The sequence below is a fragment of the Biomphalaria glabrata genome, chromosome 11, assembly GCF_947242115.1.
Source record: "Biomphalaria glabrata chromosome 11, xgBioGlab47.1, whole genome shotgun sequence".
NCBI lineage: Eukaryota > Metazoa > Mollusca > Gastropoda > Planorbidae > Biomphalaria > Biomphalaria glabrata.
In genome coordinates, this window is record NC_074721.1 from 13,668,512 (window position 1) to 13,685,649 (window position 17,138).

Here is a 17,138-nt window from a genome sequence, read left to right on the forward strand (position 1 = left end):
GTATGTGTGTGTTGTTTGGTTTCTCTTGGTGTTTTTCTTTCTTTTTGTGTGTTGCATTTGTGTGCCATGTATGTGTATAGTGTTTGAGTTTGGTGCTTTTGTATGGTACGTACGCCTTTAAGTGTTGCTTGGTTTATACATTGAACAATTTTCTAAATAAAAGTTTGATCTTATGCTTAAATATGCTTTTATTTCAACTTGGCAAATAATGTCACTATTGTAACTGGAACGATTGCCTTGGACTTATTAATCTCAAAGTATTTCTTTATAGTTCAATTATAAGGCAGTGCTGAACAACTGAAGAAAACAGCACACTATTTTTCCTTGGCACAGTCTGCGAAAGAGCTGACAGCTCAGCAGTAAAAAGCTGGCTAGAAGAAGAAGAATGTTTAGCTAAATTAAGAAAGAAACATGAAATTTTTAGAATGAAACAATAAATATGTCGACATTCTATTTTATAGTTATAGTTTTAGTGAAATCATTAGATTACTTGTTTTAAAAACTAAATTAAATTAAGAAAATAATTTGTGGTAAATATATGTAAATATACACATAGGTAGATGATGTATACTCTCTCTGCAGACTGTGGTGGTTTGCTAACTTCATCTTGTGGGATAATTAGCTCACCTGGTTATCCTAACAACTATCCCAACTCATCTAGTTGTCGTTGGACTATAACAGCAAAAGTGGAACAGGTGATCATCTTAAGGTATGCAGCTCTCTCTATTCGTTGATTGCTAATGTTGACGATAACAAGCAATAGAATAAAGATTACTTTAAAAAAATGATTACTTTTAAAAAAAGCTTATCTAAGGAAAGAACAGTTAATTACTTCCATTTATCTGAAAATGTTAGGGTTTCGCTCCATTTCTGCTATACAAAACAAATTACAAAGTACTATGTGATATGATAGGTTAATTTTTGGATGGATTCGTGCATCGTCATCTACTATGAATAATTAGTGCATAATTTTAACTCCGAGAATCGAAAACAAGAGGAACACGTGTCGAAACCTAATAAAAGAATTAAACCCATTTATACATCCACATCTCTCATTGATTTGCTTTTATTTTTAAATGAAACGAAATAATTAAACACCAATAATTAAATAATGAATTGATTAATGTTTAGATTGATTCGTGTCTTGTCAGGTCAAGAACTGGAAATGGGAGAAAACAAAAACACATTAAAACTTTTTCATTGACAGACAGACAGAGAGAAAGACAAAATGAGTTTATATAAGCTTTGTAAAAATTTGAAGAACTGTTTACAATGTTATTGGTATCTTTTCTAACTGTGTGACCAATCCATCTCCACTTTCTCCCTAAGATCTGCACTTCTATTTTTTTCTGTCCACTCATCTCCTACATTTAGGTGTTTTCTACTTAGTCGTACCAGTGTATTTTTAGGACATTTCTCAGGCATCTGTTGATGAAGGTCTGTACTTTTTTGTTGTCGCTTCAGTTGTTCTCCATGTTTCAGAACCATACAGTAGGACAGCCTTGACATTAGAGTTAAAGATTCTTAGTTTAGTCTTGTTTGAGATGTGAGGAGATTTCCAGGTTGGTTTTCGCTGTGTAAATGTCTGACGTGCTATATTTATTCGGCGTTTAATGTCTTCATCTGTTCCACCTGATACACTGACTACACTCCCAAGGTATATAAAATTTTCTACTTGGTCTATGGTTTGAGAATCCAGTATTATGTCTTCTTTTTGTTTATTGTTTACTTTAAGTACTTTTGTTTTTTTTGGTGGTTTATTTTGAGGCCTACTCTTTTTCCTATTTCGCTTAAGACTGTGACCTTTTCTTGCATATCCTGTAGTCTGTGTGATAATAGGGCTATGTCATCAGCGAATTCCAGATCTTCCAGCTTTTGTGTTTGTCCATTGGATTCCTTTCCCTGCATTAGAGTAGGCTTCTTTTGTGACCCAATCTAGTACTAGAAGGAACAGGAGTGGTGAAAGAAGACATCCCTGTTTGACTACTGTTGTGACTGAAAATTCATTTGACAGCTTTCTACAGTGGGTTACTTGGGAGGTGAAACCATCATAAAGTTTCTTGATTATGGTTATTATTTTATTTGGGATCCTGTAATGTCTCATAAAAGTCCAGATAGATTCTCTGCCGACACTTTCAAAAGCTTTTTCAAAGTCGACAAAAGATGCATAGAGAGAAGATCGACATTAGACACATTTTTCTACAATTATTCTGAGTGTTACTATTTGGTCAGCACAAGATCTTCTTTTTCTGAATCTGGCTTGTTCTTCCCTTAGGTGTTCATCGTGTTCTGTTTAGTAGGATTCTGCTGAAAATCTTGCTTGGTACTGACAACAAAAGTATTGCCTCGCCATTTCTCACATTTTGATAGTTCTCCACTCTTTGGTATTTTTATTAGCAAGCCCTTTTTCCACTCACCGAAAGGTGTTTCTGTTGACCAAATTTTGTTGAAAAGTTTGTGCAGTTGGTCAATTATTTCACTTCCTCCTTCTTTTAGGACTTCGGGTGGTATGTTGTCAATTCCAGCAGCTTTACCTGTCTTCATTTGTTTGAGTGCATTCATTATTTCTCCTTTTGTTACTTCGTCCATGTTTATGTCTAGTGTTAATCCTACATTTAGATCTGGTGGATTTAGTGGTTTGGGTCTATTGAGCACTTCTTGAAAATATTCTTTCCATCTTTCAAGTTGTTCATTTATTGAAGAAAGTAGTTTTCCATATTTGTCTCGGACTAGAACATTGCAATTAGCCTTTTTGGTACTGAGAAGTTTAGTGATTTTGTATAGTTGTTTATATCTCCTTTACCTGCTGCTTCTTCTGCCTGTTCTGTGAGATTATTGAAAAATGATCGTTTGTCCTGTCTGAGCATTTTGGTGACTTTTTGTGAAACTGCTTGGTAGTCTTGTTTGGATTGTTGCTTGTGGTTTCTTGTTTTTGCTAGGTTAACTGCCTGTTTAGCGCATTTCCTCTCTTTGATTAATTTCCATGTCTCATCACTAATCCACTGTTTCTTCTTCTTAGGGTTAAGGCTTAGTACTCCATTGCTTGTTTCAGTAATAATTTCTTTAAAGTTTTGCCACGATTTATCAACGCTTGGTTCTGTTATATTCCGATGAGTCCTTGATATAAAACAAACATTACTAAGATGCAATAAAAAGGCACAGTGCTGATATAGTTTTCTTGAAACAAGCATCGATACAGTAAATACAATTAATAAAAGGATACTATAATACTAATAATAATCAAACAAACTAACTATATTTGTAACTTCACTAGCGACACTATGGGCGTATTTTTGCTTTCATTATGTTTATTTTAGGTGAGATTTTAATACTGTTATAAACCTGGTGGTGGCACAGATGGGGGTAGTGGTGTGTGTGTAGTCAACCGACGCAAATCGCCCCAGGCCAGCGCTAGACGAGCGGTCAACCGTGACGAGTTACGACGATCGGCCGAGACGAGTTAACAACATGAAGGTTCGAGTAGGATCGGCGTCGTGAACAGAGCTCAGGAGCGTCACGAGAGTTGTAGTCATCTGACCACCTAGAAACGTCGAGCGGCGTTCTGTCCGGTTCGAGAAGGCCAGTAGGGACCCTATATAAGAGCGGAGGCGACGCAGTCAAGACGGTTGAGAAAAGGGGCTCAATACAGCAAGGTTCACGACAGAAGGTTCAGAAAGGAGGTTCACGACAAGAGTTCAGAACACGGTCGACTACAGCACAGTTCAGCGGTGTGGTTCTGTACGGAGCATTACGACGGTTCAGTGCGGAGTACTATCAAGTACAGTTGAGACGAACGGCGTCTTGATCTTGGTCTGTGATCGAGTCCGACACAACGAGCCCAAGTGTGTGAAGTCAGTCCTGAACTGTTGAACCCAGTGCAAGCCCGGAACGAGACGGAGAGGCCAGTGCAAGACTTGATACAGCGGAGAGATATTTGTACTGTTCTACGTGCTGCCAATTGTACAGTATTGGCTGTTATTTATGGACATTAAACCTTTACGTTATTTTGGAGCCCTGACTTGTCAAGTTCTTTAAGTTGGTGGTGTATGGTGCAGTTTGCAGAGAGCCTGGATAGTGAGATTCGTAACAATACTAAGCAAGGGGGTTTTGAGTTAAAAACCCTCTACCAAGGGGTTTTAAATTTTACCAGGGGGCTTTGACATTTAAAAAAACCCTATCAGGGGGTTTTGAGATACAAATCCCTCTACCAGGGGGTTTTGAATTTAAAACCACTTACCAGGGGCTTTGAGTTTAAAACTCCCTACTAGGGGTTTTGCAGTTAAATCCCCCTCTTCTATAAAGAAAACTAAAAAATGCAAACGACAATTCCAAATTCCAAGAAAAAGGGTAAGGAAGATTTTAACTTTAAAACCGCCTTCAAAAATTACGATAAACCCCCTCTCAATATAACAAAAAAGCAAATTACACACTCACAATTCTACAAGTGTAGCCAAAGGGGTTTTGAGTTTAACCCCCCTCCCCTCCAGTTGGGGTTTGAAGCTAAAAAGTACCTATTCAATATAAAAAAAAAATCAAATTACACACTATAAAATCTATGAGCGTAGCCACAGGCGGTTTCAGTTTAAAACTCCCTGCCAGCGGGGTTTAAAGCTGAAAACTACCTCTTCAATTTAAAAAAAAAGCAAATTACGCAATCAAAATGCTATGAGGGTAGCCAAAGGGGGTTTTGAGTTAAAATTCCCCTCCTCCAGATGGCTTTAAAGTTTAAGTTTAAAACCCCTCCAGGTGGTTTTGAGTTTAAAGTTCCCCTACATAGCGTTTTGAGTTGGAAACCTCCATCTTCAATATTATTTTAAAGCAAATTACAGTCACCAAATTCTATGATCGTAGCTAAATGGGGTTTTGAATTTAAAACAAAAAACTCCAGAGATTTTTTAGTTTAAAACCCCCAACAGATGATTTTGACGATAAAACTATCCTTTTCGATATAAAATCTTAAGCGAAATACAGTCATGCAATTCTAAGAGCGTAGTCAAGAGAGGTTACAAATTTCTACCAGTGACTTGGGCTCCATTAATAAAGTGTGAATAGTCTTCTGCCAAAATTGAAAAACCCTAAATGTGGCTCAACAAAGATGGCTAAGACAGATTTTAGGAGTCAGTTATAGAGATCGGGTCTAAATCAAATAAATCATATGCCGAACTGGGAGTCAAACCCTTAGTAAGGTTGTGACAGAGCGTCACATGAGGTTTTGCGGGACATGTTCTCCGACAAAATTAGTTACGCATAATAAGAGTTGCGGAAACAGCTTGCTGGAAAATGCGCCGAACGGTGCCAGAGGGTCTAAGCCAGTAAGAATAGCACATTAGGTTTTTTTAAATAAAACATTTTAATAGCAAGATAATGCACTGTAGATACCTCAGAATATACATTTTGTTGGCTTTCAATACCAGAAATAGTGCTCGGCGGTGAGCTCCCCCAGACCCCCTTGCTATCAAGGGCGGGGAGTCAACAAGTTTTCCACTAATTCCAGGAAGAACCTATTCTAGTGCACAATAAATGTCTTCCGAAAGGGCCAGAATGTAATAAAGAATAATTATGTACACACACACACACACACACATATACATATAATATTTTTCCTCGATTCCTCGATTCCCCCCCCCCCCCGAAAAAAATCCTGGCTACGCCCATGAGCGACTCTCCAACTAAACATGAAAACAATCAAAATTTTAAAAACATCCCTTACAAAAAAAGTTATGTAAAGGAGAAGAACGCCGCCCTTAAAACAATATCTTTCAATAATGTACAAGTTATTTCCTTTATTCGATATCAACCTAAATAATAAATTACAAATATTTAATTAGCTAACTGGTTATTTTGTTTTTATCCTGTTAAGTTTAGTGCAAAAATAATTATTTTAAGTACTTGATCGAAAAATGCGTACCTGTTTGCACTTTCCACGTGTTTGCCACCATGTTATTGCAACCCTTGGTATGCGTTATTCAGTCCGTCACAACCTCATTAAGTGGTCGAATCCCTGTTTGGAATAAGTAAACAAACAAAATATAAAAGTTGCTTTAAAAGAAATATTATATAACGGTAACAACTGCACAATTACAGCCATATAAAAGTTAATTACCACTAATTAATTAATCACTTTTTTTTTTTATTCATGTAGTTAGGGACATATAGAAATTGAGCATAGTTTCACCTTCATCCGAGCATATCAAGTGCAAAATTTATACCAGACAGATAGACAGACGTATTGATTTCATATAAGCTTTGTAAAAGAAACGTCTGTCCACCTGAATTCCTTTTATACTTTAGTTGCACATGCTGCCTCGTTATTTAGAATTTTAGATCATGAAAATGATGCATTCTATTTCTATTTCAAATGACAGATTTCACAGGGTAGACTTGGAAGGGCTCAACACTTCATGCTATGATTCTGTCCAAGTGTATGATGGAGAAACACAAAACTCCTCACCTCTCACTCAGCTGTGTGGAGCCATGAGTCAGTCAGAAGTCTCCAACGTTAGAATAAGATCTACAGGAAACAAGCTTACTGTTGTCTTCCAGTCTGACTACGAAGGAACTAGACAAGGATTTATTGCAACTTACTCGGCAATAGGTACATAAATAAAAACTTGTATTTTATAAAACAAAAATAAAAAAAAACAGAATTATCACAATCCTACTCTGAAATGAGGATGCGTTGGCTGAGTGTTAAAATAGGTGTCACGGGCTCGAATCCCAGTAAATACTGGGGTTTTGAAATTCGAGACCAACAACTCTATTAGGTACCAGGCCTGAAATTATAGGTAGTTGGTCATCTTGTGGCCATATGACAGCCTCGTTTACAGTAGGCCACAGAAAAAGCCAAACTTTGCATCATCTGCCTTACAGAAAGCAATGTTCGATAGGGTTTCTTTATATACTACAGTGATATAGTTGTAAAGTTTGAAAAAAAAAATGAATACGTACATAAATGATGAACAAATTACTAATTTTGTGTGAGTTAAAATGGAGTTCTATGAATGAAATTGCTTACAGTTGTGTATGTTAACCAATGACTTAAATTCTGCCAAATCATTGGTTTTCACATTCCATGCTCTAATAGCGCTAAGGAAGACGGAGTATTTGTACACATTTGTCCTAGCATATGGAACGAGGAATGTGCCTTTATATTAGTGTCTTTATGAGTATTTTATTAAATTTTGTTTTTGTATTTGAAGATTGTGGTTCAGTACTTCACTTTTAAGTCTTCTATCTTGGTCAGTAGTGGTTAAGTTGAAATATGGTAATATTCATTGGTTCACTTCAAGACGTGTATGATAACACTGCGTAGAATCCTCGTTGTATTATTATTGTTTTTCTATCGCATTGATACTCTGTATTACAGCTAAATAGAATTTAAATGCTTGTTTTGCAGTTAGGATTTAGAGAAATGTTTTCTTTACATGCCTAGACTAACCATGTTAAAATATTTTCGGTACGACAGGAGAAGAGACTTAAGTGAATTAGTCGACTTTTAGTAAATATTTTATTTGTAATTATCTGATATCAGTATCTAGTTTACTATGTGTATGAGTATTTTCCAAAGACGTGCTTGTGTTGCACGTTTTAAAATATTTTTTTTAATTTTAATGTGTTTTATCTTATTATTTAAATTAGTGTTAAGTCGTGTGGTTAAATTTCTACAAATCGAGATCATCTAATGGAAGTGTTATTTGTAATTTATTTATATCACAGATAACCTACGGCTAACAGAGCACTAGTTTCCTTGAGACAGCTTTCATCCAACCTGCCAACTTGCATGCCTTTATTTTTTCCTGTTTCCACAGTGTGCCCTGCATTTACCTACGGCAAAGATACTTGCGATCAAGACTGCAACTGTGTCAAAAATAACTCAGTTGGCTGCGACTCTGAGACAGGGGCGTGTGTCTGCAAAGATGGTTGGGGTTCAGCTACATGCAACAAAGGTAACTCACACGAGGCTTTTTTTCATTAAAAATTCCTAAGTACCTGATCATTCTAATTGGATCCTCAACGACAGATACGCAGTAGTACACTTTAGTACATTCGAGACCACTTGCGGATCAAAAACTTTGGAGTGGGGGGGGGGCGATTTTTTTCCAAACCCCAACCCTAACGCTCAGTAAACCCTAACCCCAAGCATAAACGCGATTACAGTATATATATATATATATATATATATATATATATATATATATATATATATATATTGCAATGTTAAAAAAGCAGTGTTTCTCAACCTTTGCCGAAAAAAAACCCAGTTATGTTGAAGCCTTTTTCTTGACAGCTAGAGGGTTTGGGGGAGCGCTGTAAGCTCCACCAGTGAGGTCCGGGGCGAAGCCCCGCCGCCAAAAGCGTTTTCTTGCATTCTTCACAGCAGAAACGCATTCTCCTGACATCTACAGCTCATTATTCATGCTATTAAAAAAAAAAAAAGATCTTTTGAATAATTTTTAACTTGAAAAAAATATTCTAATATGAATTTATAGGCCCTTACTACATTGCTAATACAACCGATTTGTTCCTTGAAAAGATAAGATACCCCACATATTTATATTAAGGCTTTAAGGATCGCAGCCGAAAAAAATTATTCGAAAAAAAGAGAAAAAAACGCCCATGTTGAGGCCTTTCTCTTTACAGCAAGGGGGTCTGGGGGAGCGCTGTAAGCTCCCTCGGTGGAAATCGGTTCGCCCCGACGCCAAAATGCATTCTTGCATTCTTCACTGTAGAAACGCATTCTCCTGACATCTACAGGTCATTATTCATCCTACGGATAATAAACATTATTATTATTATTATTATTATTATTAAAAAAGGACTTTTTGAGTAATGTTTTTCTTGAAAAATATTCTAATATGAATTTGCAGGCCCTTACTACATCGCAAATACAACCGATTTGTTCTTAAAAAGATAAGATACCCAACATATTTAGATCGCCACTTAAAAAAAATGTAATCCAAAAATAATATTTTTAAAGAAAAGCTCATTTGTAAGTGGTATATTTAGTTCGTTCAATAGGCATGTTTGTAACTTTGTTTTGTTACAGATCTATAAGTCAAAGCTCTAAAAAAACATTTCTTTAGTGGGAGGAGAATTAAGTCAACCAATTAGATTCTTATCTAATTTTTATTGCATTTTTAGGATTTAAGTGTAAATTGTGAGTTATTGTCCCAATTTTTTTATACAACAGAAAATTATTTGTATGAGTAAAGGTTGGAAAAAGATTACTAGAAAAATAATATTTAGGTTCAATATGTTACTCTTTAAATGAAAATTTCGTTTGAATTCTAAATTTTCCAAAACAAAATCTTTTTTAAAATAACTAAGATAAATTCCTAGGCAATGACATAAACTCTGTCGCCTCGTTTGATCTGTTTTAAAACGTCATCTTTTCATCTGGAAAGGGGAGAGGGCGGTAGAGTGAAAACGTTAATCCTCGCTCCTTTATATAATTTCTGATAATGATTGCATTTAAAGAATAGGGGTAGGGCGAATCGATAAAATAATTTAATTTATAACATATATAAATCATATTAGTGACAATTATTTTAAATTGTGTAATATCTTTACTAAAATACAGAAAGAAAAAAGAATTGGTTTTAAATTTGTCCGATAGGCGGAAGGCGAGTGCATGTATCGCACCTCCCATCTGGTACAACCTTTTTTCATTTTATATTTACTAATGGATATTCAACTAATTTTGTTTAAAAACTATGATTTCTCCATAAAAATAGGACCGCCCCCCCCCCACTCAGAGGGCTAGAGTTGGGAGGGCAGCAGAAGCAATCGCCCCCCCCCCCCACCATCTCACCGAATCGGCTAAGATACCAGAAGTGTAGCGACCTAATATAAATATTATATTGTAATTCTACTAATTTTGTTCACAAACTATGATTTCTAATTAAAAGTAGAACCGACCCCCCCCCCACTCAAATGATTTAGGTTGGAAGGGCATTCGATGTATTCGCCCCTTTCCAGCCGATCCGCTAACAGGGAAACGGCATAATATACAGATCGGATAAAATATCAATTACAAGTTTTAATTTTATCGATATTAAATTGATTCCGTCAACAAGCTGTGATTTCTACAAATAAATTGGACCGCCCCCCACTCGAAAGTTTATGGTTTGGGGGGGGGGCGGGATTGATGCCATCGCAACCTCCCCAATCACCTAATCGGCCAACATACTAGAGGTGGGGGCGAAAAAATATAAAAAAATTAGGATGAAACATAAATAATTTGTAAAATTATTAATATAACTAATAAATTCGTATACAAATTGTGTGATTTCTTTACTAAAATTCGTCCGCCCCCTTTGGGGAAGGGGTCGGCCGAGTTGGGGGGCGATCGCCCTTACCTATTATCGAAGCTCAAAAATAAACTAAAGAGATGTTCCAGCCATAACTAATAACAAACCAACAGGCATAACCTGTGTACAGTGCTAGTATAAGTTTAATCCTTTCATGTCATTTTCAACCACAGCTCAATGCAAAGCAAACAATACCTGCAAATATCAATGTACCGTCTCTAATACAAATCCGTGGACTGAACAATGTACTTGCCCTGATTGGATGAGAACAGTCACAAATAGCAGTGGACTCTTCTGTTCCAAATACTACGGTATGACCTTGATATTTTAAAAAAATATCTTTAAATTTGGAAGGTCAAATTTGTTTACATTAAAAATCTATATTGTAATAATAGGCCGTTCTTAACAAAACTATTACCATGATATTGTTAATTTCAATTAAAATAATGAACTAAGCAATTATATATAGATAGCCACGCTAGGTATAAGTGGTTTTAGAAGCGCACTATATATCAGCGGACATTACGGAAACAGATATATACAGATGATGTATTATAGAATATGAAAACAACAAAGACATTTAATAAAAAAAAGATCATGCACTATTTATCTATCTATCTATCTATCTATCTATCTATCTCTCTATCTATCTATCTATCTATCTATCTATCTATCTATCTATCTATCTATCTATTTATCCATCTATCTATCTATCTATCTATCTATCTATCTATCTATCTATTTATCCATCTATATGTGCGAGTGTGTGTGTTTTTTTCTAGCTAACTTCCTAAAATTTAGTACGCCTACATGAGTTGTGTGCAGCTTATTGTACCAACAAACTATCGCCGTTCAACAAGCCCTTTTATAAGCAGACCTAACAATGAGAGAGAGAGAGAGAGAGAGAGAGAGAGAGAGAGAAAGTCTGTATATTAAAAGAAAGTTTGGTTATCCAACTACATTCACTTATTTTCAAATTGTCACATTTACCAAAAGTCTAATTTTCAAATAGGTGTTACACCTTGGAGGGTGCCACCTGGTGAGGCCGGCAGGTTCCGCTGCTCCTAATGACGCCACAGCATGGCATTATTCTATCACCATCTTTCTCAACATAGAGAGGTCTACGACTATACCTTCCCAGTAGACAACATCAACTACCTTGAGTTCCAGTTTGATTACATTCACATTTCGGAGATGGACTGGTTCATTATTTTTTCTTGAGCCCTTTGCCTTGTAGACACATGTTTTGGTCATTGCGGTGAGCTTCTGGTTTTCCCACACTCATGGTGTTAAGTCTAGCAAGGTCGGCACATCTTTCCCTTTGCGTTTTTTGAGACAGGTCATCTTGAAGTGTGGAACCCAAGTAACACCTTCATATATAGCAGTGTTTCCCAAACTTTAAACCTACTTGTACTTCTTTTACAATTTTTGTAATGCTGAGAATCCATCGCCCTCCCCACCGCACTTTAATTATAAACAGAAAAAAATTAATGGGTATTAAAAGAAATAAACATAGTAAATGAGGTACAATGCATACCCACTCCAACGTCTTCCCGTACCTCTGAGGGTACGCGTACCCCACTTTAGGATAACACTGATGTACATCATCCAGCTAGTCATCAATAAGAACGGCGGTAGATGCAGTTTCAACTTGCCTTATCACGTTTGTTTTCTTCTTGTTGATAGTTAGCCAATACTTTGTGCAGGCCTGAGAGAAATGAGACTTCAGTGACTGTAGAGTGTCATTACACTTTGTGTTGATAGTTAGCCAATACTTTGAGCAGGCCTGAGAGAAGTGAGACTTCAGTGACTGAAGAGTGTCACTACACTTTGTGTTGATAGTTAGCCAATACTTTTAGCAGGCCTGAGAGAAGTGAGACTTCAGTGACTGAAGAGTGTCACTACACTTTGTGTTGATTGTTAGCTTATTCTTTTAGCTGGCCTGAGAGAAATGAGACACCAGTGTCTGAATAGTTTCAATACCACTGCGTCAAGCACAAAGAGCTTACAATGTTGGTTCTGAATTTTGCTTTGACACTTAGGAGATATGAAAAAAATATATGCAATCAAAACAAATAAAGATGAGAGGTTTGAGCCAGGACTCATTATTACTCCACAATTTATCTTCAACCTTTCACGGCTCAAACTATTGAACTGCACACTACTCATCATATTTTGATGGAAAAAAAAACAACTACTTTGACCATCTTATTTTCAAGAAAATTTTGAAGAATATTCAAGAAAATTCGCCAGCAAATTTTTCATCTCAGAAAGCTAAGAAAATTTAACATAGACAAAACAATAATTAAACTTTTCTACACAGCAACTATCAGCAGTCTAATCAACCTTGCCATCACCTGCTGGTATGGTAATAATTTAGTGGCACAAAGACATAGACTTAATAGACTAATTAAAAAGCATCGTATATCACTCAAATACAGCTACCATCTCTGGAAGAGCTTTTTCAAGAAAGATGTATTTGCAAAACACTCACGATTCTTATAGACAACCTCCAGCCATTAAACCACTGATACATAAGATCGGAACGAAGTTGTCGTCTCCTTTCCATTAGGACTAAACCTGAAAGATTTAAAAATTCATTTATCCCACTATCGGTCAGAATGTTACAAGATCAGCTGTCGTCAAGAAGTACATAGAAGTCAACCTCATAAAGCGCTGGTTGTGAATGTGTATGTGTTTCGTAAATGAATGTTGTTTGAATTTTTCATCTATATTGGATCAATAGAATTATGTTATCTTATCGTATCTTATGCTCCGATTTAGTTTTCAAATGAGGATTACTTACGTATAGCTAATGTAATGAGAAGTCCTTGTCCTTTTTCATTTATTTCCTTACTATTATAAAACTTTCTTTTTCGTGTGTTAATCTCTTTGTGAGCGCCTTCTCTAAGGTAGCATGTTACACTTCTTAGACTTTTCACCAAATTTCAAATCACTTTTAACAGCTTCTGTAACCACTCGTATGTATTTTTCTGTATAGAATGTAACACCACAATAAATGACAGCTCCGGTTTTATTGCTAGTCCTGGGTATCCACAACAATATGATAATAATGTCTACTGTGAGTGGCATATAACCACCAATGTCAGCAACAGAATCTTTATAAGGTATGCTGATATCGTTTATGTTAATTATCAATAGATATAACCTTTCCTGAGATGACTATCCAAGCATGTGCAATGAAAAAAAATACTTTCTAGCCTCTGGTATACAACCTATACACAACATTTCTCTCACATCTAATCTCGGATTCAGCTGAAATTTTGCACAATTATTTATTTGACCTGAGAGCACAAGAATCATAACAAAAATTAACCAATTAGCTAATTGACTATTATTATTAAGTTATTTTGTTATCTTGAACAAGGGGAAGAAATCGTACTTGATAGATTTGGTGGTATAAGTTGAATAAGTTCCCTTGAGGACTTGAGACCTTAGTAAAAAAAATGTTTATGCATTTGAAATACAATCCTTTAAACATTCACCATGATTCCCCCATCTTCCCTCTTCTTTCACAACTGGTCCTAACGAGTGATAAGAGTATAGCGGATTGGGAAAACTAAAACGTAAAAAAACAAACAATTGCTAATAATATTTTAAACCGCACTGATTTATTATGTCTACGCCAATTCTACATATAATTAATTACATGACTGGTCTAAACTAATTGGTACAATTACTCTTAATATAAACTTTGATTTTGTTTTAAGTATTTTTGTTTATGTTTTTCTTGTTCTAGTTTTACAGACATGAGCCTTGTGGCACACACAGCATGCGCCTGGGATTATGTGGACATTATCGAAGAGAGTCCGTTAGAATGCAAGAGCCTGGGACGTTTCTGTGGCAACGCCTTGCCGACAAATCATATGACTAGTTCCAACAGCTTACTCGTTGTTTTCAAAACTGATGGCTCCATCACATCGAAGGGTTTTTTGGCCAAGTTTAGCACATTTAGAAAGACATGTAAGCACTTCTTTCTGTAGGCACTTCTTTCTGTAATCACTTCTTTCTGTAAGCACTTCTTTCTGTAAGCACTACTTTCTTCTCTTATTACACCCACACAATTTCTTTACTTTTAATTGTTTGAATAGGGGCAGGGCCGGCCTTACACATAGCGGGGCCCAATTTAATGGATGCTTGCGAGGCCCCACTTCTACAAGTGTATATAATAAAAACTATTTGTCACCGGTGTGAATTTTCAGACCCCATAAATGTCACTGAGGTGGTTTCAGATGTAGGGGTGGTGACATTGGGTTCATATTGTTGGATGTTACTTTGGATTCTTGTAAATAACGACAAACCTAGAAATTCACAGACTAACACCGTATCAGCAGACAAGACATTTAGTAAGAGGATATAATATATATATATATATATATATATATATATATATATATATATATATATATATATATATATATATATATATATATATATATATATATATATATATATATATATATATATATATATATATATATATATATATTGGCAATCCAGCCCTATGTCTCAATGAATCAATGAACAAAAACTTCCAGAACTATTTGTGAACTTCAACATCCAATACATTTTATAATGATACTCCTTAACACTTTACTCAATGTATTAGAATTCTCCAAAACATAAGTCCTTCCTCTCTGAGGATCCAAAAGTAACTCTCTTTACTGACTCTCTGTAACTGACTGCTATCAAGTGACTCTATCAAGTGACTGTCTCCAACTAACTGCTTGTATCTAACTAACTCAAGGTTAAAAGTGTTCACCTTGTTAAACCATTAGTTGTGAATAACAATCACAACATTAAAATGGGGTATATACTCTATGGCACCAACTTTGAGGTGATGACACTATTATTATTAATAAGATCATTAAATCAACATTTATTATACAACATGCGTAATAAGCAACTCAATCGCATTAGGCGTGATTAGGTTCATTAAAGTGAGGTCAATGGGACGATAAATTAAGGTATGTTCAATCTTAAGTCTTACATCTTTCAAAGCCTGTCAGAAGAGCAATGTTGGGTAATGATATGCTAAATGTTAACTGCGCAGCCCCTTTCAGGCACGGTGCTCTATTTGAATCATTCGGTTAAATCGGCCTAACTTAGGGAATGAAATTCTTTGGAAAATGTTATTCAAACTTGATTATTATGCATTCTTCGATATTATCTTCTCCATCGATTAGCTTTTCTCATCTTTATGGTTTAAGGTTTGCGACAATGATAATCGGTAGATATTTTTTGGCTGGCTAGAAGATGCCTTTTTACAAAACATATATCAACTCTGTCTGTCTGTCTGTCTGTAAACGTTATTTCTTCCATTTCCGATCTCGGGTCAAGCTGAAATTTCTCACAAATCATTTCTTTTATATGCCAACACAAGAATCAATACAAATGAATTAACTAATAAGTTAATTATCTTGTGGTAATTAAATATTATGTTTTCATCTCAAATAAGGGGAAAAAAATTCTTGACCGATAAAGTGGTATAAGTTAAATTAGTCCCCTTCATTGTATGAAGGGAACAAAATAAAGAACTTTAAAACAATTGTTCATAAGCAGCACCCTGGAACAGTCGTTACCGTGTTAGCTTCAGGATGCCTTAGCCATCTAGTTCGAATTCAGGTCCTTTACCGTTTTTGTTTATAAATACATTTAAAAAGCGATCCCCCAGATACCCCCTTCTTTCTCCCTTCTACCCCCTCTCCAACTGGTCCAGATAAGTGATAGGATCATTAGCGTATTGAGAAAGCTAAAAGCATGAATAGCGCTAAACAAAAACAATTGGTACAAATATTTCTAATCGCACAATTCGTTAGTCTAGATTTATTACAAACTTAATTACGGGAATGATCCAAACTAATTAATTCAAGAACACTCAATATAAGTTTTTGTTTTTTTAAAGTATTTTTTTTTATCATTTCTCTTTGTCACTCTAACCAACACCATCTATCTATCTATCTATCTATCCATCTATCTATCTATCTATCTATCTATCTATCTATCTATCTATCTATCTATCTATCTATCTATCTATCTATCTATCTTTCTATCTAACTATCTATCTATCTATCTATCTAACTATCTATCTATCTATCTATGTATCTCTCTCTCTCTCTCTCTCTCTCTATATATATATATATATATATATATATATATATATATATATATATATATATTATATAAGATAAGATAATTCTCTTCATGACTCATCAGTTTGGGCACCAAGATGTAAAGGAAAGATCAATCTTTTATTTCTGCAGTGTCGGACTAGAGCTACCCCACGTTACTTTAGAGTCGAAAAAAAAAAGAGGAGAGAGGAGAGAACAAGTCGTATTCACACGTCACTAAATAGCAGGGCCGGACTTAACCATTGTGATTAAGAAGTCACGGAAAAATCACTTTTTTATCTCTGCAAGTCGGACAGAGTTACCCCACGTAACAAAGAGAGGGGGGAGAACAAGTAATATAGTCTGTATTCACCCAGCACTAAATAGCAGGTCCGGACTTAACCATTGTGGGCCCTATGCGAAACGGATTTTACGGGGCCAAGTTTGGGTAGGGATACGGATGATAAGTGAAAATTAAGAATTTGTATTAGAAAATAAATTCGTCTTTGCATTTTATTCATTCTTTACTACGTACAGAATTACTTTACGAGCCTTGCGTGTAGCGAAGTCATACAGTATATTATAAAAATATGTAGCGAAGTCATACAGTATATTATAAAAATTATATTTCGTAGGTTGCAGTGCCGGCCCTGCAAGACGCCGTGGGTCGACTAGTTGGTTATATAAAGCCTCAACA

The 17,138-nt window shown here is 35.6% G+C and overlaps 1 protein-coding gene across 1 annotated transcript in view; it reads left to right on the plus strand.

Annotated features, from left to right (window-relative positions):
- Nucleotides 1-5,280: 5,280 nt before the first annotated feature.
- LOC106054907 (uncharacterized) overlaps nucleotides 5,281-17,138 on the plus strand; it is an 80,797-nt gene continuing 68,939 nt past the window's right edge. The window contains exons 1-6 of the mRNA XM_056004319.1: nucleotides 5,281-5,312; nucleotides 6,366-6,595; nucleotides 7,809-7,946; nucleotides 11,323-11,362; nucleotides 13,244-13,438; nucleotides 14,071-14,294. Of these exons, the coding sequence (XP_055860294.1) occupies nucleotides 5,281-5,312; nucleotides 6,366-6,595; nucleotides 7,809-7,946; nucleotides 11,323-11,362; nucleotides 13,244-13,438; nucleotides 14,071-14,294 (859 nt within the window). The remainder of the gene's footprint in view (nucleotides 5,313-6,365; nucleotides 6,596-7,808; nucleotides 7,947-11,322; nucleotides 11,363-13,243; nucleotides 13,439-14,070; nucleotides 14,295-17,138) is intronic.